General features: G+C 42.9%; 2 protein-coding genes across 3 annotated transcripts in view; both read left to right on the top strand.

Annotated features, from left to right (window-relative positions):
- Positions 1-15540, top strand: part of LOC311035573 (phospholipid-transporting ATPase IA-like) — a 212174-nt gene extending 196634 nt beyond the window's left edge. The window contains exon 36 of one of the 2 annotated variants that reach the window (XR_014599748.1): positions 15512-15540. The gene's annotated coding sequence lies outside the window, so the exon portion shown is untranslated. Of the gene's footprint in view, positions 1-2609; positions 2621-15511 lie in introns of those variants that run through there. The other variant, XR_014599749.1, reaches the window with a different exon arrangement.
- The window catches only part of sobpa (sine oculis binding protein homolog a), a 61876-nt gene that overhangs the window by 3693 nt on the left and 37748 nt on the right, over positions 1-20435 (top strand). Inside the window, exons 2-3 of the mRNA XM_084044513.1 lie at positions 13093-13213; positions 14668-14880. Coding sequence (XP_083900639.1) covers positions 13093-13213; positions 14668-14880 — 334 coding nt within the window. The remainder of the gene's footprint in view (positions 1-13092; positions 13214-14667; positions 14881-20435) is intronic.

Raw genomic sequence — 20435 nt, forward strand, 5'->3', positions numbered from 1 at the left:
TGATATGGCATGAGTGTTGTGTTTTGGTTGTTTACTGCAGTAGTACAGCAGTCTCGCGTAGCCATCCAACTGATGCGTCCGGTGGGTGACATCTAGATTTAATGGATGATGGGCTTATGACTGGGTGGAAACGATTCGGAAATAACAGCATCGCAGAGCCAGTGCAAAGACGATCAGGGCGGTCCTTCATATTGGGACGGTATCAGAACAGGACTGGTGTTCAAAGCAGTAGGCATTTGTTAGCACTGGTTTTCTCCACCGTTCCAAACCCAGATTTCCCCTGACATGTCAGTAGGCGGCCGAGATCTCTGGTCGTCTGGCTATGCAAGACTAGCGTTACAGTTAAGTGATGTAATATTTATGAACTTATATGCCTGACTGTTCTAGCAGTTTTATTATTTGCCTTTAACAACTTAGTTATTATATATAGGCGTTGCTGATGATTTTTAATCAAAAATCTCATTGTGTAAATATTTTGTGAAAGCACCTTGTCATCCCAGCAATGCCGTCTCCATATCGATATCGAGGTTTTTGGTCAAAGCTATTGTGATATTTGATTTCTTTCCATATTGCCCAGCCTTGCTCAAAACATTATGGGGCTGGGCTCAGACCAGTAAACTAAAATCTAGCATTTCCATGAATTTAAAATGGCACAGCGCAATTCCTTAGCAGAACATTTTAAGGTAATGATGTTCTTTCTTGAATTCTGCATTCACACTACTGTACAAATACCGCCACTGGAGTTTCTAGCTTGTCCCTCCAGCTTCAGCGATAGCAATCTGTTTCTGTGCTTGCCTGCTGCTGAAGGGACTGTTAACCACTTTCAACCTGGCATCTATATTTTTGGCATGTTTTCATAAAATATCAAATCGTTCAATGTTAAAAGAATACAAAAAATGTTAAATGTTATTTTCCACTGTGACACATTGTGAGCTTGTAGATCGGCTATTTTTGGCAAATGTTTTAAGTTCTGGGGCGAGCCTTCGGCAGAAGAGATTTGGTGTGTAGTAGTGAAAAACGGAGGGGGCCCAGTATAAAGCCCTGGAGGACTCCAGCCGGTCAAATAGGGTTTAAGTGGTTGAGTGGTTAAGAAGAAAAATACATATTTGTAAGGCTATGATATCCCATGGCTATGTCCAGAACGCTCTAAAAGCCTGACATCATGGACCTGCTGTTATGACATGCAGTGGTGGAAAGTAACTAAGTACATTTACTTAAGTACTGTACTTAAGTGCAATTTTGAGGTATTTGTACCTTACTGGAGTATTTCCAATTGTCTATACTTTTACTTCTACTCCACTACATCTCAGAGGCAAATATTGTGCTTTTACTCCACTACAATTATTTGAAAACTTTAGTTACTACTAGTTACTTTTTTGTTTTTGATTATTATTACAAAACATACATTAACCTCTTCAGCCCTATATACATTTCGGGCATTTGAAAATAGCCGATCTACAAGCTCACAATGCGTCGCATTGTGAGCTTGTAGATCTGCTATTTTCAAAAGATTTTTATACATTTTATACATTTGAAAACTTGTGAAATGGGACATTCTGCACAATCAGCACTTTCTACTTTTCTACTTTAAGTATATTTTGATACCAATACCTTTGTACTTTTACTCAAGTCAATTTTGAATTCCGGACTTTTACTCGAATAGAGTATTTCTGCATTGCAGTATTGACACTTTTACTTGAGTAAAAAATGTGAGTACTTTTTCCACCACTGATGACATGCATGGCTCGGAGGGCGGTTCTCCACCATGCATGGATGCATGTTGGCAGGTGACCTCAGACCAATAAAACCCTGGGTTGTGGCGATCTCCGGGGACACTTGTTGTGCTCTTTCGGAGCAAAAAAAGTTCCTCGTGAACCGTGTCGATCGAGCCGGCGGACCTCAGGAGCGAGTCAGAGCGGCGCGTGCGATGCCCTGATCCTCTCTCGAAAATGTCTCCCGTCTTCTTGAGTTTCTCCCGTGTTCTCTCATCTATTTCGGACACGAGGAGGGGAAGCGAAAGCCGCACAATGTGCCCTTGTTTAGGGGACCATACCTCTGAAAAAAAGCTAAACAGTCTTGACAGTGTTTCCTTCATCTCGCCTGCTTAATGTGTGCCATGGTAAAATAAGGCCCGGTAAGTAATCAGGGAGAAAGAGGAGTGGGTACAGGGGGGTATGGAGAAGAGGCAGGAGAGGGCTAAGAACAGGGGAGAAAGGAATGTATACAGCAATAGGCTGGCTAAGCTGTAAAAACTGAAACCCGAGCGTCTCCACCGGATCACATATCAAGGAAAGTAGAGGGAAATGAAAGCAGAGCGGTTAGAGGGAGAGAGAGAGAGGGAGAGAGAGTGAGGGAGAGAGGGAACAAGGGAGTGGAAAAGTGTGGGCCAGGCAAGGATTGGAGAGGAGAGGCGGGAGAGGGCTCTGCAAAAGGAAACTTGGCTTGTGGATTAGGGAATTTTATCACGGTGTACTGTGACCTACTCTGGTTTCTGGCCACAAGGTATCAAGTTCCCAACCACCATCACCAACACATGCCCTACTGGCCCTGTTTGGATCACACTACTACAGAGAAACATGGGATAGACAGGTTGTTGTTGTATAGGGCAGTGGTTCTCAAACTATTTCATGTCAAGGACCCCCCCCCAATTGGCACATATTCGCCCGTGGACCCCCATTTGAAAAGATATGCCAAGGGCCCTCATAAGAGAAGATGTTTTATTATTTTATCATTTGAATTACAAGGACCCCCAGTTTGACATGCATTAGGCTACGGACCCCCATTTAAAGGCATTTCTATCTCTGGAACCCCAATTTATATTGTAAAAAGAATGTTAATTTAACTCTGAGAGTGTACAAATGGAACCAAGGGGAAGGAATATGGGTGTGCGAGATGGGAATGGCTGAGGGACATCAGTTTGAGGCTCGGTCCCTATTGTCAAATTCACCACATCATGAGCAACACTACGCTCCTGTTCAATTCACTCAACTCCTGGTACAGAGTGATAACAGCAGAGGTTCTCAAAAATGTGACCTTCTATGTTTAGAATCCTAGTGATCCTGACTGATGTAACACGTTTGATCCCACTTAGTAATTGCTGGATACGGTTGATATAATGGTATCACATTTACTGGAAAGTGTTTAAAGTCCACCTATGTATTTTTTGATTGAGAGTGATCTGTTTCAGGTCAGTCCCACTCAGGATAGTGCTGGAGGTTCACAACAGAGACATCTTGGGGGATTTCCAAGGTGGATGAGTGCACTACAGCCTATACAGTGTATACAATGTAGAGGTCACATAAAAGTCTGCCTATAAATATGGCAGCCTCTCTTAGTTTGATGTCATTACACTTCCCACAATGCTAAGCAAACACATTTCGGAAGCTGTGACTGAAATGATCCGAAATTCTCAGCGTCGATTATTGGTTTTCTTTCAAACCTTTCTGGATCAGGGGGGCCCACTTCAAAATCTCGAAAGTGTTCGCGGCCCACCCATCTGACGGCTTTTAAGTGGTGTTATGTGGTCCGATGGGTGGCACCTTCAGAGCATGTTTATTTTAATGATCAATCAATCGATTGTGGTCCGGCTTGGATCAATGGAATCTATTAGTAAACTTTAGGTTCCTATTCATCGGTATCACAATGACAACTCATTTTTCAAGGTTTGAAAGAAAAATAAATACCACAACACATCTTTTTACATTAATTGTCTTAAATATGAATGTTATCTTGTTAGTTTTTGCCAATATCCTCATGGCCGGGATGCGGTTGGTTGACAGACTAGACTCATGGCACTTTATAAGTTGCTCTGGATAAGAGCGGCTGCTAAATGCCTGCTGGTGAATTGCATAGCAGGACAGAACAGAGGAGTCCAGAGGAGGTAGAGGCTTCCATCCTTATGCACCTGTTCCACTAGTGACCTTCATCACTTTGGACTTCCATGCAGCCAAACTCCATTTTCTTTTTATTATTCCAGTATGTTGCTGTTTAAAACGTCATGTTTCAATGGATGCCACACTGCAAATGATCACGTCATCTATAGCAACACAGAAGCGAGAATAAGGTTGTGGAGTTAGCCTTGATTTATACTTTGTAGCTCGAGAGGTAGAGCGACCGCTTGTCTGCCGCCAGCAGTGTCGCACGGCGAACGCTGATCCACAAGCTCACAGCGCGTCGCGAGCTTGTAGATTGGCTGTTTTTTTCTTCTTCATATAAATCAGGCTTCAGTTGCTAAACAGAAGAATCTGTCTGTGTGAAGCCAGATGAAAAGGCTATAGATCCAGTGTAACATAATGCACATCTGTAGTTGACACTCTGCCTCCTTCGCTACTTCCTCCCCACCTTATCTAGCGCCAAGTGGCTACTTGGTCCCTTTGATGAGCCGCCAAACAGGATTAAATTCCGCTCTCTTTTACCACTCCCTGTTTGTGGAAGTGCTAGGGTGACACAGAGGACATGGTACAAAAAAAGAGAGTACAGTGAGAGACGGATTGGAAAAGCCCGAGAGTTAGAGAGAGACAGAGGAAGCGAGAAATCTTCTTTTTTTTCTCTTTCCTCAATAATCCGTGGAGCGTTCACGCTGGTCCGTCTTCAGAATAGGCTGTGCTCTACAGCTCAACGGAACAAACGGGATTTGCCCTCCAACTCTTGACTCTTTCTCAAGGTTTCATCCTCGCTGAAAGGAAGTTATGTACACTGGCCACAGTTTCGCCCCCAACTTGTGCCAGGTTTTGATTCTGTGTCAGAGCATCCTTGTGGCGCGTCGCTCGCTTTCCGCCGTGAGGCGTAACCACCTGGGATTCTAACCTGAAAACAAAAGTCTCCTGCACCACTCAGTCAAAAGGGATACTCCTTGGCTAAGGGCGATGTTAGGCTGCCCGCATCGGCAGCTTCAAACACCCCCCCACCCCCAAAAATCGTGAAAATCGGTTCCAGACGAGCAACCGATTGATTTAGGCATTTTGCAGATTTAACCTCCTGGATTCAAAGCCGGAACTCCCACTTGTGAAACCGAGGTGATTCCTCACTGGCCAAAAAGAGATATTAGGCTTCTGGGTTTCAGGCAGGCCTATGTACATAGGACTACAATTGAAACAAGTCCCCAGGACCTTTTTGTGTTATCCTTTGAGCCTTAATGTCTGACTGTACCAAATGCTGTTTGCATTTCTGACTTATCAATCAAAAAACACTGTGCCCATAGAGAGGCTTATTTAGCTTTGGGGCATCAAAGCTCAGACTGTAGGCCTTATGTCTGACTAACTTCTCACTTTAGATACATTTTGGTTACAAAAGTGTATCAAATGTGCTTTCAAAAGCCATTCCACAGGTGGAAGTGCCAGCTGCAGTATGCCTGCTCATTAGTGCGCTGATGCATATACGTTGTCCTTCTCATCAAAGCAGTAGTGTTGGTTTAGCTTCACCCTATGGATTGTGCCCTCTATACCTTTCTGCCACTCCTAGCTGTTGACCACATCACCACAGTGGTATTTCATATCAGGCAGATCAATAGCTCCTGTCATTCTTCATTAGTAATGCTAGTAACGCTTTCCTAGCATTTTGAATCAATCCCCTTTTAAGAGTAGCAACACATAACCACGCCAAAAAAAGTTCACTTTTTCAGGGACCAAAAACTCTAGGGCAGTGGTTTTCAAAGTGGGGTCTGGGGAACCCCAGGGGGTTCCAGGGTGTACCCAGCTAAATGATTGATAGTTAGGAACCAAATGGACCCTTAAGCAAGCAAGACACTTAACCCCTAACTGCCTCCCCCACCCCCACCCAACCTGGCGTCCCTGTTTTGGGCACATAGGCAAAAATCTTTCGCAGTCTTCCAGATCTATTAAAGCTCTGTCTATGATGAATCATAAAATAGGGCTTTCATTATGAAAAAATATCATAGAAATATGGCGATACAAGATCTCTGCCAGACAGTGACGAAATGCGAATACATAGCTTGACATTCTGTGTAAAATTGCTTAGGTCCTGAATAACTGGGCTAAGTGGAAATCTGCCTCTGTAAGCTGTATACTGTATACTGTATGTGTATGGTGCCACAGTGTCGCCCCTTGATGATGAGATACTTTTGCCATAATGAAACAAAGAGTGCATTCATGTAGCGTGCAATGGGATATTTACTGAAGCAATGGTACACACAATAACAATTTACAAAGTGTGGTACATCTTCAAGGGACCTCAGGAACTCTGGCCATAAAAGAACCAAATGATGCTCTCCAAGCTAATTTTCTTTCAGAAAAAAAGACATTTGAGAGGATTTTGCTTGGTATTGTACTTGTGTGTGTGTGTGTGTGTGTGTGTGTGTGTGTGTGTGTGCGTGTGTGCGTGCGTGCGTGCGTGCGTGTGTGTGCGCAAGAGAGTACTTGTGTTACCATACTGGAGAGGGCCAAATGTCCCCACAAGTATAATAGAATGTGAGAAATAGACATTGTGAGGACCGTTTTCCTGGTCATGCGGTTATTATGGTTAAAATCGTTTTTTTAAAGATTCAGGTTAGGATTTAGGGCACTTAGCTGTGTGCTGGTGTCAAGCACCGAAAATAGCAGATCTACAAGCTCACAAGCTCGCGTTGCACTAGACTCGTTGTGAGCTTGTAGATCCGCTTGGACAAGTATAGTAATACAAACGTGTCGTGCGTGTGTGTGTGTGTGTGTGTGTGTGTGTGTGTGTGAGCTTTTTGTCTGTATGTAAATTCCCGCTCGTGTCTGCCTTACCCCTCTGTAAGCAATATCCACACAGTGTGCTTTGTGATGGCGCTCTGTTAATTAAAAGTGGTATCAAGTAATTGAGTCGGAGAAACTACCTGTTGTTAGCTGGCTGCGTGCGGCCATGGCTGGACTAAATGGTAACGACATTGAGGGCTCCACGCCAAGTACCTCCAGTAAGAACAGCAGGACATATTGTATCACTGTCTATGATGAGCTCAGCATGGAGGAGAGCCATTAGCTCGCTACCACTGATAATTACAATTCTATTGTATTTCTGTTCTATTCAAAGCATCCACTTTATCATTATATTATTCATATTTCTTTTTTAATTTGTAGGCTTGTATTTACATGGATGTCATGTCTGATTTATTAGGAACTGTTCATGAAAAAAAAAAAAAAAAAAAAAAAATATATATATATATATATATATATATATATATATATATATATATATACATATATATATATATATATATATATATATATATATATATATATACTCCTGGGGCTCCAGTGTGACCACTTGAGCAGCAATCAGCTGGGTGAAGCTGAAAACTGAATTTTCCCTGTGGGATCAAATAGGTCCGACTGTTTTCTATAGAAAGAATGACTAGAAAGATTAGAGAGAGACAAGAGACAGGTGTCATGTCAGGTCATTGTAATAGGTTAAACAAGATCTAAAGCTGCATTTATTTTGCATCTATTTTCTCCTATATTTATGTTCACATGCATGCACACACGTGCGTGTGTGTGTGTGTGTGTGTGTGTGTGTGTGTGTGTGTGTGTGTGTGTGTGTGTGTGTGTGTGTGTGTGTGTGTGTGTGTGTGTGTGTGTGTGTGTGTGTGTGTGTGTGTGTGTGTGTGTGTGTGTGTGTGTGTGTGTGTGTGTGTGTGTGTGTTAGTGTGTTTACACTAATGCACTGGTTGGAGTGGGAATTCTCTGATACAACTGCTACAGTGCTAGCCTGTCAACAGTTGTTTGTGACTGACAGTTGACTGTGTGATTGAGCAGTGTAGAGTGACTGACAGCCACTGTCATGATACCGACAACAAACAAAGGCAGACCAGAGGCAGGCTGGCTGGTTAACGGTTAAACGACAAGTGGTGGTGGTGTTAGCTGAAAAAAAGACATTGTCTAGAACCTAGACATGATCCGACACCAGCACTTCTTCCCAATACTGATTCTAATATGCAAGTGTGTATCATTCGATACAGAGTACCGATCTGAAACCAATGCCTTAAATAAAAAAAAGAAATCTAGGATCTAGGAATTATTCCATTAATAATTGTTAAAGTGCAGCCGCAAGATAGTAAAAAGAATAATGTAAATACATTAAGAGGATAAAACAGCATAAATATAAGTGTACCCTCTATATAGTGTTCGTTCAGTAACAAGTTCTTTAGTGAACAGAAAATATATTTTCCTGTTGGTATACCAATTGAATCCAATCAGGAAAGAGAACTCATACATGATACAGGATAAACAAGTGAAATCGGTAGAAGAAATTGAGCAGACAAAATTGATGTGTTCTCTCTCCTAATTGGATGAAATAGGCTATATTCACAGCAGCCATATTATGAAGACATTCACAGGTGTTACCAATGATACTAATGAAGGCTCTGTTCCATTCTGGTCAAACAGAGTCAGGGTGCTGATATTGTGCATGTTGGCTCACTGGAAACCTTCCAAATGGCCCCTTATAGGTGTGTAACTCTGAGAGTGTACAAATGGAACCAAATGGACCCGTAAGGGTCCATTTGGTTCCATTTGTACACTCTTAGAGTTATAGGGTCGTGGAAACCACTGTGCTACGCTAAATGGAACAGAGCCTTCATTAGTATCATTGGTAACACCTGTGAAGGAAGTGATAATATGGCTGCTGTGAATAAAGCCTATTGGTGTCCCACCTGAAAATGTATTTTCTGTTTAGCTGGAGCTGGAGAGACAGGGAGACCCCTGTTACTGAACACACAGAAAATATCAGTTACAGCACCTTAAATGATAGTAGCCTCTTTGCATTTGGCTCATGGTTTTATTACTGCTTACCATTTCGTCTCTGTCGGGTGGAAACCTCATATCTCCAAAACTGTTACTTTTCAGGATTCGAATTTGATAATAGCAAAAGTAGTAGATCCACAAGCTCTAAACACGCCGCTTTGCGCTTCGTTTCGAGCTTGTAGACTTGCTAGTTTTGATGCTTTTGTGTGACACTTTAGTATGATTAAGTAGGGGATTAATTTAAGAAAAAACACAATAGTTGTTTAAGAGATATGAGGTTTCTGCCCGACAGCAACGATATGCTCCTAACTGTAAAATGTCACTGGCTGTTTGGAAGAAAACATTTCTCAGTTCATTAGCATGGAAATTTACTTGTTTTTGCATACCCCCTGAGAGGCACAGGCGCTAGCGCACGCACACGCACGCGCACGCACACGCACACACACACACACACACACACACACACACACACACACACACACACACACACACACACACCACACACACACACAACTTACTGCCCAAGGGCACTTTGGCAGCAGTGCAACTCTAGCAAAGTGTCGCTGTCTCGCGTCGCTTGCATCATAGATGCCCGTCTACCCTTTATTAGGTGATGATGGGATTTTTAGTGTGATAACGTGTTATAATATGGTTGGCAGTACAGCCTGATTTTTACATGGCTGCACGCCAGGGTCGCGCACTGAAAATAGCACATCTACAAGCTCACGTGCAACTAAGTATCAATAGGGTGTCTATTGTGTTGCGATAGCCTATGTGTTTTACTGGGATGACATTTTATGTAACGCACTTGTGTTTACTGTGATAAATCCTTTATGTGAAGGACTTTGCTGTGGTTGTCTTTACTAGGATTCTCCTTCCTTGTGAGTCATTACTGCATTGTGAATGTCCCTCTTAGGGTTGTCACGATCATGGTATTTTAGCTGACGATTAATGATTTAATTGTTTTGACATTGAACATATTTTTTCAAACTTAGACTTTGTAGACAAAGATAATTGCAATTTGCTCAGATAATTGCGGTTAGCTCTAATAAGGCACAGCAGCCATATTGGAAAGAAATTGGCCTCTTCCTTACTTCCTTCACAGGTCTTACCAATTATTCTAATTAAGACTCCATTTAGTGCAGCACAGTTTTCTCAAACTTTTTAATTTCAAGGACCCTGATAACTCTTGTCTGTCTGAGAATGTAACCATTTGCACACTCTACGAGAGGCTATTTGGATCCCCCTCAAGGAACCATGAGGGTCCCTGGACCCCACTTTGAGACCCACTGGTCGTGTAGCAGAGTGTTTCCAGTGAGCCAACATGCACAATATCAGCACCCTGACTCTGTTTGACCTGAATGGAACAGAGCCTTAACTATAGTATAATTTTAAGACCTGTGAAGGAAGTAAGGAAGAGGCCCAATTTCTTTCCAATATGGCTGCTGTGCATAGAGCCTATATTGTGACGGGGCTAAATGTCCCCCTGCTCTTTGTTGTGCTGGGTTTTGGATGTCGACCGACTGTGTGTAGCTCCGTAGACAGAGTCTCTAATGTGATGTGTCCTGACTCCCTGCACTGCGCCTCGGTGTAAACTTTACTATATCATGATACATCCTACTGTCTGGTCTTTATTGTGCCGCGATAAGGTTTCCGTTTCTCTTTATTAAGCTGTGATAGGATCCTCCTCTTTTATCGTGCCGTGATGAGGACTATTATCTCAGGTTGGACACACAGTGTGGCGTTTTGACAGGATTTAGGTGGTCCAATTAGACTGTGCCTCATGCAAAGGAAGAGCGGAAAGATCCAGGGGAAAAAAATCCACATCGGAGCATTTCTTTTGCCAGTGGTCTTCAGAAGTTTGAGAGGCGACGCCAGTGCCTAATTAGTCTGTGTGCATGCCTGTAGGGAAATGCCCACTTCCGCCAAGTTAATAGTGCTTTTCAGAAGTCCTGCTTTAAAAGATCAAAATATTATATATTTATTCTTTTGTAGTGTAACTTTGCAACAGTGCCGCCCTGAAACAAAGTTGCTTTTGTCTTAACTCACCTCACTCACCATTCTTTAGTCCAGGGGTCTTCAACAGGGGGTCCGGGACCCCTAGGGGGTCTTCAGAGTTACTAGGGGGGCTGGCAAATCTTTGTGCGATAGGATAAACATTTTTTACATTAACCACTTAACCCTAGCTTCCCTATTCTGAGGAGAACTTTAGCCAAAAATAGCCGATCTACAAGCTCGTAGAGGTTTGGTGTAGTGGGAAAACAGAGAAGACCAAGTTCAGAGTGAAGGTCAAGTTTAAAGTCTCTCTGTCAGCTAGGGGGTCCTCGGGCTGAAAACTGTTGAAGACCCCTGCTTTAGTGCTTAGTACCTTGAGTGTGACATTTCGTGTTCGGGGGGAGGGAATGGGAGCTGTAGGACAGAGGCTCTAAGTCCTCCCGGTGGGGGCTCCTCACTGGCAGGTGAGCCAGTAGGATATAACGGCCGTGACAACACACAGAAATGTGTGTGGGGAGGGATTAATTGGCATAACGACTAAATTGGGGCAGAAGGAGGGGTAAAAAGCACCAAAAAAAGAAATAAACATGCTCTGAAAACACACACGGATCAGATGGGTGGGCCAGGAAGGCTTTTGAGATGTTGAAGAAGGCATATCACAGGTTGTTTTCTGATGTCTTGTTTTTCAGTGTGCTCACTATATCATTTTATTAAGGTATCTTAAGCCATTAAGACCGGAAACTCACCCGGCAGCGAGTCATTTCAGATTTCTTTGGCTATTCAAAAATAGATATACAAGCTCATAGCGCGGCACCGAGTGCCGCGCTACGAGCTTGTAGATCTGATTTTTTTTTTTTAAATCGTGAAACTTTGTGCAAATCTTTGAATATATATATATTTTTAAAGAGAACATTTGTAACTCAAATCTTTGCTTCTGGGGGTCTCTGGGACAAAATATTTTTTTTCGGATGGGGGTCCGTGGCCAAATACATATACATTTTGGGTGGTCCTTGACATGAAAAAGTTTGAGAACCACTGATATTATAGCAACATACGTTTTTTCAAAAAACTGTTTAGAAGGATTTAGAAGATGCGTAGATGCGTTCCCGGATTGAATGGGTTAAAAACCCTGTCTGGCTGGTATGGGCTGTCAGCGTGGGAATTGCTTGACAGGCTGTCACACTAATTGACAGTCTCACGACAACAATGACAGCTCATACTTACTGCACAGTCAGAAACTTACTCTGTGCACTTACCGCGATCAGAGACCTCAATAAAATGATATAGCGTGTGCATCAAAAAACAAGACAGCGTGAAACGATGTGTGATATGTCTTCTTTTATTCTCCTGACTTTTCCTAAATACATTGAAACTTCGGTGTATTCCAGTTGAAAGTTTGGCTCCAGTTTGCCTCTGGAAAGTGACATTTACTTTCCTTCCTTACATTGCCTTGTCTGCTATCAGGAAAGAATGCCTTGAATGACCAATTAGAACTGAGTATTCAACAAAGCCATGCAATGAGCAAGGGATAATGTACGGGTACGGCTCCACGTCGGTGCATAATCACCCTGTCGGGATTTATTTTTCAATAATGACCACCTACCTGTACATTATCTCGCTTATTACACGGCTACTTAATAAATAAATAAATAAATAAATTGACCCAAAAGTAACAACAAAACGAAGTATTTCCTTTTCTTAGGTTAATGAAAGTATTCCATAAGTGTTGTGCTGGGCGGACATGGTCACCTCGGAAAACAAGGAAGTGTAGTGGATCAAGTAGAATACATTTTTGGTTACTGCATTGTCTATTTATCGCTTCAAATGTTTTCAAAAACATTCTTGAGAGCAACATTTAGTTGTAAATGACATGGTGTGTTTGTTTACATGGCCGTCATGTTGGATACAGCATAAAATCAAGCAGCTCAGGTTGATATGAGCAGGTGCTCTGAGCCTTTCATTAGACAGCCGTCTGTTATAGAGCTCATCGGTCATTATCAAGAAATAACGCACCGCTGAATTCAGCGATTGACCAATCAGAATCAAGCATCCAACCAAGCCGTGTAATAAGCAATGCTATTGAACATGTCATGGTCTCCTCAGGTATACAGCAACTAACCCAATGTTACATTCATCATTTCAAACAATTGTTTTGTCCAAAAAAATTGTATTTAATTTTCTACATATTGCCAACATGCTGTATGACAGTAGAATGAATGGCACCTGGCATAAGATGTACCAACTAGGACCACTGTCTCTTGCAAACATCAACTTAATAAATATAGTCTCAGTTAACACTCTTTTTTACTTACCTTTTCCCGTCACGTCTGCCTGGGTGTCTGTCGTTAATCTAACCTTTACTCAACCCTTTGTGTTGCAGAGTTTTGCAGAGAACACTATGAACGAACTCCTGGGCTGGTACGGCTATGACAAGGTGGAGCTGAGAGACTCCGACAACTTGGACATGGGAGAGACCCCACAACACATTTCAGTTCTCAAAGGTACATACAGTAAACGGTACTCCTTTCACCACAAAACATGGTGTTTTGTATTCAGGACAACTTTGTCTGTCCCGAATATAGCATACATACTGCATATCGTTACTGTGGGGCAGAAACCGCTTATCTCCATGTTTAAAATGTTTGTGTTTTTTCATACATTTTTGTAAAAATGCTCTTCTCTACTATTGGTGGACTATGATATTGCCAGTGTTAGAGCTTTGGGTTTTTCTGTCGTTTCATTTGTTGTCATTTGCTCATGATAATTGCAGAGTAAAGGCAAAGTCAAAATCTGCAGCATCTGGGTGCTGTATAAAGTAAACTTGCGTAGTCCACCACCTACAGTAGGTTCAAGATATTGTGAAACCTCTGTTGTGCGTTACCCTTCTCCGTTAGAATTCCTCACTGTCAGGGTGACTACTTTGAAAACACACTTTTTTTTAAAGTGTAATTGAATTTATGAAGGATCAGCTCACACATTAGGCAATGAAACAAGCGTGAATATTAATGTATCACTATCGATGAATGTATCACAAAGCACGTCTTGAACCTGCTGTGAATTGTGTTAACTGTGAATTTGTGAAAACCCCCTGTGCACGTATTGACGGTGAATGTGTGCAAGCCTCGGTGTTATGCATGATTTTACATTGCACATTTACCCGATGCTCTGTTATCGTGAGTAACTAACAACAAATCGTCGCCTTCGAATGGAAACCTTGTATGTCCAAAGCTGTTACTTTTCAGGGAATGGAAAAAAGAACCTGCGTTCCAATGGATCCAATGTAGTTATTATTTAGTCACAGGATCTTTTGTTAATACTTTTCATTGGTTCAATAATGATAAATCCACAGACAGACTTAAAGGACGACTTCACCCATTTTCAGTGGTTAAGGCACATACTATGCCTATGGGATAGGTTCTAATGCCTGACGGCCTTTGCTGCGTGTCACTCCCTCCCTGTTTCCTGTCAAACTACACTGTACAATCCAAATAAAGGCAGAAAAGCCCCAAAAATATATTTAAAAAAAAGCAGATCTACAAGCACACAATACGTGCTTGTGTTGTGAGCTTGTAGATCGTCTTTTTTACTTTTATGACACTCTAGTGTCTAGTAGTATGACGAAATAGGGCATACATTTCCGAAGAAAAAAAACAACAATCATAAAAAGTTGAAATATGGCACCTAGGCTCAGTCAGTGTAGCCTGACAGCGTGTCGCGGGTTCGAGTCCCGATCCCGACGGCCTTTGCCGATCCCCCCCAATTGATGTCACTCCCCATCTCTCTCCCCATTTCCTGTCAGCCTACTGCCCTGTCAAGGCATAAAAGCCCAAAACTAAAAAACTAAAAATTAAATATGGAGACACAAGGTTTCTGCCTGTCAATGACAAAATCCAATAAATAGAACAAATGACGGTGGACTGAGCTCTTGTTCCGTTTCTCTCCCCCCCCCCTCTAGAAAACTCGTTGCCAAAAATGCCAGCGTCGACAGAGAGCAGCGAAGGCTCTCCGGACCGAGCCAACGCCACCCACTCGGTGCCAGCCTCCAGGAACGGGGTCCCAGATCCCTCCACCACCCCGTCCACCTCAGCACCCAGCATCAAGGACCATGGCACCCTGCCCATGATTGTCCCGATGATCCCACCACCGCCGCTCATCAAGCCACCTGCAGGTATAGCAATATGGCCATGAGCCCAGCATCAATACCACACATGCATGTGTATACTGCAGTACTGGAAGAAGTACTCCCGATTGTTTACTTAAAGGAATAGTTCACCCCAAAAAAGTACTTTTTTTTGTATATATATTCACACCCCGTGAAGCCTTGAATTCATGGAGATTTTTTTGTTTTTGTGACATTACTGAGCCAATAATTTGATGACCAGCGGAGTCTCCTACTGATCAGCCAAAGGACCAGCCAAAGGACTGTTGTTTTGTGCCAGATGTGTGTTAAAAAAATCTAAATTATTACAAATTTTATTTTTTTTCCAAAAATGTTGAAACATGAAAAAGAAAATAGTAGATGTACAAGCTGCTGGGGTTGCAAAGGTTGCGGCGGGGATGTTCCCTCTTGGCCTAGCGGTCTATGTTTGATTTCCCATGGGTTAAAATCTCGGGTGTTACTCGTACAAGCACACGTGTGTGCGCACACACACACACACACACACACACACACACACACACACACACACACACACACACACACACACACACACACACACACACACACACACACACACACACACACACACATATGCTGGATTACACAAGGTCAGAGTACTTGAAGGCATGCCCCACGCCAGTGGTTCTCAAAGTGGGGTCCGGGGACCCCAGCTTCTCCAGCAAAATGTGTTACTATACACTATAAAAGTCAGGGGGTTGTTATAACCACTTAAACCCTCTTAGACTTTAGTAAACTGGACGTGAGTTGTCTCTGTACTCGGGCCGCTTTTTTTCTGTCTACACCAAAAATCTCTGCGTTGTGAGCTTGTAGATTTGCTATTTTTGGCAAATAATCTTCCCCCCATAATATGGGATTCTGGGGTTCAAGTGGTTAATATAATTATACATCATTTCTTGGAAATAAGGGACGACTGGCCGGGTGTCCATTATTTGAATTTCAGGTTGTTGGCAATGGCAACGCTACTTGTAGATCTCGTCTCTGTCCGATGGAAACCTCATATGTCCAAAACCGTTACTTTTCAGGATTCAAATGCAAAAATAGCAAAAGTAGCAGATCTACAAGCTCAAAAAGCGCCGCTTTTTGAGCTTGTCGATCTGCTACTTTTGATGCTTTTGTGTGACGCTGTAGTGCGATCAAGTAGGGCGTTCATTTAAGAAAAAACACAAGAGGTTTCTGCCCGACAGCAAGGAAATCAGGCTCCCCTGTTGCAACGAGAGACATCCTCTGAGGTTCCCTCCGGTATAGCTCCCAATTATCACATTATTATGACTACGAGAGTGTGAGGGCGAGGAAAAAAAGAAAAAACCCAGGCCCATTAGTCTTTCACCTCCGCTCACCTCCTTATCGCCAGCCGGCCAGGCTTTGCACCTCTTGTTAAGCTTAATGGATCTGCCGTGCCATCAGATTTTAAGCAAAGACTAACTCACAATTAAGGGAATAAGTCCTCGGGGGTCTAAAAGATTGCATAGTGGGCCCCATCATGCATATTTTATATCCTTCAGTGTGTCTCTCTCTCTCTCTCTCGCTCTCTCTCTCGCTCTCTCTCTCGCTCTCTCTCTCTCTCTCTCTCTCTCTCTCTCTCTCTATTACTGTCTCTGTGTCTCTTTCCCAATTCCTATGGTCTCTCCATTGCAGTCTCTTGCTCTCTGGGTCAGTGAGTGGAGTAGCGATAGAAATGACAAAAAACACAAGAATGTCAAAGAAAATCAGCCCTCCAGACACATCTTCTTTCAGGCTCGCCTCGAAATGTTGCTCTTTTGCATTATTACCTGGATGAATGCAAGGCTAATGAACAGAGAATGGGAACCAACGTCGCAAGGTCTCGTTATTGATTTCCCGGCACCTTGTTATTTTCACACAGAGAGTCTTAGGTAGGGGGTTGTTTTCGCTCGCCATCCCCAATTCTGGCTCTCCAACAAAACGCTCACATCTGCACAGAGGGACAAAAAAAGATGCCCAGCAATTATCCAGCCTCCATACTAAAAATGCCACCATCTTCCGCCATACCTGCACCTCAAAAAGGCCCTTTGTCGTTTCTTTTTTCTTTTTTTGTCTCTCGTTGGGATCATGAATAATTCAGCGGAGGGGGGGGGGGGGGGGGGGCAAGTTTAAGGGGGGGTGGTGGGTTTTGGCATTCGGGCTTTTAGCAGGACCACACCATCTGTTTCCCCGCCTATGCAGGGGCCTGTGGGGACTCCTCTTGGGCGATGCCAACACAGCTCCTGCTCCGCTCTGCTTTGCGCCAGGGCGGACCGACCTCCTGTGCCACGGCAGACGCAGGGGATAATGAAGCCCTGTGTCTGGCCGGCGGAATGCAAACATCTCCACAGAGAGTTTGACAGGGTTATATTGACACTCGGGCAGGTGCAGAGGGAAAAAAACACGGCCCTGCAGCAGGTATCTAAGCTCATTAGTCGACTCTTCTCCCGCCTGATTTGGGAGAGCTTCCGAGCGTGGCAAAGTTTTCTTTTCGCGTCGCAAAGAGATCCAGTTGTAGTTTTTGTTTTGTTTTTTGGGGGGAAGGGTGTGGGGCCAAGTTTAAGTTTGACATTCGATTCACTTTCTACAGGATAATCTATGTAAATTGCTGAAGACCGAAACAAAGACATGACTTAAAGTTTGGTGCCCGGACCTCAATAGGCTCTATTCACAGCAGCCATATTATGAAGACATTCACAGGTGTTACCAATGATACTAATGAAGGCTCTGTTCCATTCTGGTCAAACAGAGTCAGGGTGCTGATATTGTGCATGTTGGCCCACTGGAAACACCAGTGGGTCTACAGTTGGGGTCCAGGGACCCTCATGGGCTTCCAAATGGCCCCTTACAGGTGTGTAACTCTGAGAGTGTATAAATGGAACCAAATCCATTTGGTTCCATTTGTACACTCTCAGAGTTATGGGGGTCGTGGAAACCACTGTGCTACACTAAATGGAACAGAGCCTTCATTAGTATCATTGGTAACACCTGTGAATGTCTTCATAATATGGCTGCTGTGAATAGAGCCTATTAGCTAATGTGTCAGTGTGCCTGCTCACTTGACTGCATGCACTGTACAGTACACATGTGCAGGGCCGGATCTACCATATGGGCACTTTGGGCACGTGCCCAGGGGCACCTGGGCATCAGGGGGCAAAAAAAATAATAATAATAATATTTTTTTTTTTCACATGACATGTGTGGGAGAATGATAGTTATTTATATATTGTTATTAATGTATGTTGTTCATCAGTTGGCCTTATGAGATGTTCTCCTGACAATCTGAATATCATACATACTAATAAGGCCCTATATGTGAACTGCCCACACATAGGACTGCAACTTTATCTATTGATATGACGTCATATATAGACATAACCACAGCCCAAAAGGTTAAACGCTTACCAAAATGGTCCAAAATGCCCATCCCTAGTTGGAACCCTATCTACAAGCACAACAAGCTTGTGGATCGGCAATTTTTTTGGTACGAGACACCGGTGCGCAAGTATAAATCATACGTAAGAGGCTTACAACATGCCACCAGCAGTCACCGTTTACCACAAAAGAGACACACGGGTGTCCCCGAGGGTCTGTTTATACAGCTCATTACTTTGATTTTAATGACTATGTGTTTACTTCTTTTTTTTTTGCACGTCTGTAAATCTGAGATTAATTTTCGATAGATGTTCTGTTTCTTCAATGACACGTCAAGCTCACATTCATCAAAAGCGTTGATTAATTTAGGTGAGATGGCAGAGAGAAGAGGGTAGACAGAATTCTGGCTTTTGAGTGGGGTGGCTTTGGATTCAGACCCATATCAGGAGGATTTAGGGTGGACTTTAGGGTGGACCTTTCTTACCTACATATTGCCAACTTTATTTTGTCTTTCCTTTTCTTATTTCATGTTCTTATTATATTCCATGCATTATTATCGCTATTATTATCTTGTTATATTGTATTGATTATGTCGATCTGCCACACCAACATGTCGCTGTTTGTCCCTGTATGATTGAGTGACAAACACAACACTCTTGAATTTGGAAATAGCCGATCTACAAGCTCGCAACGCAACGCGTTGTTCTGAGCTTGTAGAAGTGTATAGGGTTAAGTAGTCAATTTGTCAAAAACGAAACAAAAAAATAAATGTTTAAATAATACCAAATTGACATTGAATTATTTTCTGTGCTTTTTCATTTCAGTAATTTTCAAAACATTCTGTTCTTACTGTATGAGGCATATCCTCACCAACATTTATTAATTAATCTAATTAATTAATTAATTTAGACCTATTTGATCCCACAGGGGAAATTCAGTTTTCAGCTTCACCCAGCTGATTGCTGCCCAAGTGGTCAGACTTGAGCACAGCGGGGATAGCAGTTCAGTATGTTGCTCAAGGACACCTCGGCACATTGCCGGGGGCCGGGAATCAAACCTGGGACGTGTTACTGTCCCAGGCGGCCTCTCTACCCATTCAGCTTATGGCCGTCCCCAAACTAGGTCTGATGAGGACATCATGTCATCCCCAGCAGCAGCAGCTGACTGAGCCCCCAATATATTCTCTTTAAAGAGCCCCCTGTGTAGTTAGCAACATTATTCGTCATTATTAATATCGTCAGGGAGCGTTGTTGGCCCCAGTTCCGGATCTCTAATATATCTACACGGCCTGACCTTAAATAGCCATTTTCCCAGAGTCTCTGACTCCCTGTATCCATTTTTGGAACACTGACTTGAGGCAGGACTTCATTATAAATCCAGCGGTGGTTTCTGTGGCCTGAAGTTTGATCTGTTTTAAACTGAACCGGCAGCTGGACTGAATCAGTAGAATAAACGCCATTTGGGTCTTTTGGACCCGATACTTCTTCTTGTTTCCGCATGCTTGTTTAAGTCCCTCTGCCGTGGACTTACACGCTTTATAATGTAATAAGTGTCACTTATCCTGGCCTACATGCCTTTGTGTATAAACAGAATCAGAAGTGCTTTAATCAGCGAGGACACCAAATACCATATGGCGGAATTTGTCTTGGTGGTATTGATACAGACATATTGACAACTTACTTGCTGACTGACACAAACCGATGCACAGTTTACTGGAACTACTGGACCACACATACAGAGCAAAGGGACGATACTAGACATATTAACACATGTGACAAATGCTTTCTACGCGTACAATTAGGATCAGTGCCACAAAGTACAACACAGTATTCAAAAGTACAAATTACGAAGTACGTTTTTTTAGTATCAATGCATTGCTGTATTGAAATTTAGAACACCCCCCTACCCCCCAAAAATATTACATTTAAATAATAGTGAAAATTGCAGTTAAGCTTCAAATAGGGCTCAAGTGGTTCGAGGCCGAAGTCCGTCCATGCTTGTGTGTGTGTGTGTGTGTGTGTGTGTGTGTGTGTGAGTCTGTCTGTCTATCTGTCTGTGAGCAGCTAATCTCCGGCACCGTTGGGCCGATCGCACACCGAATTTTTCAGATCGGCCTGTTATAGCGCCACCAGGAGGTCGATTTGTGCAAAACATTTTTTTATATTACTCCTACAGACCAAATATCATGC

This window comes from Gymnoscopelus microlampas (genome assembly GCF_963454915.1).
Source record: "Gymnoscopelus microlampas genome assembly, chromosome: 20".
Lineage (NCBI taxonomy): Eukaryota > Metazoa > Chordata > Actinopteri > Myctophiformes > Myctophidae > Gymnoscopelus > Gymnoscopelus microlampas.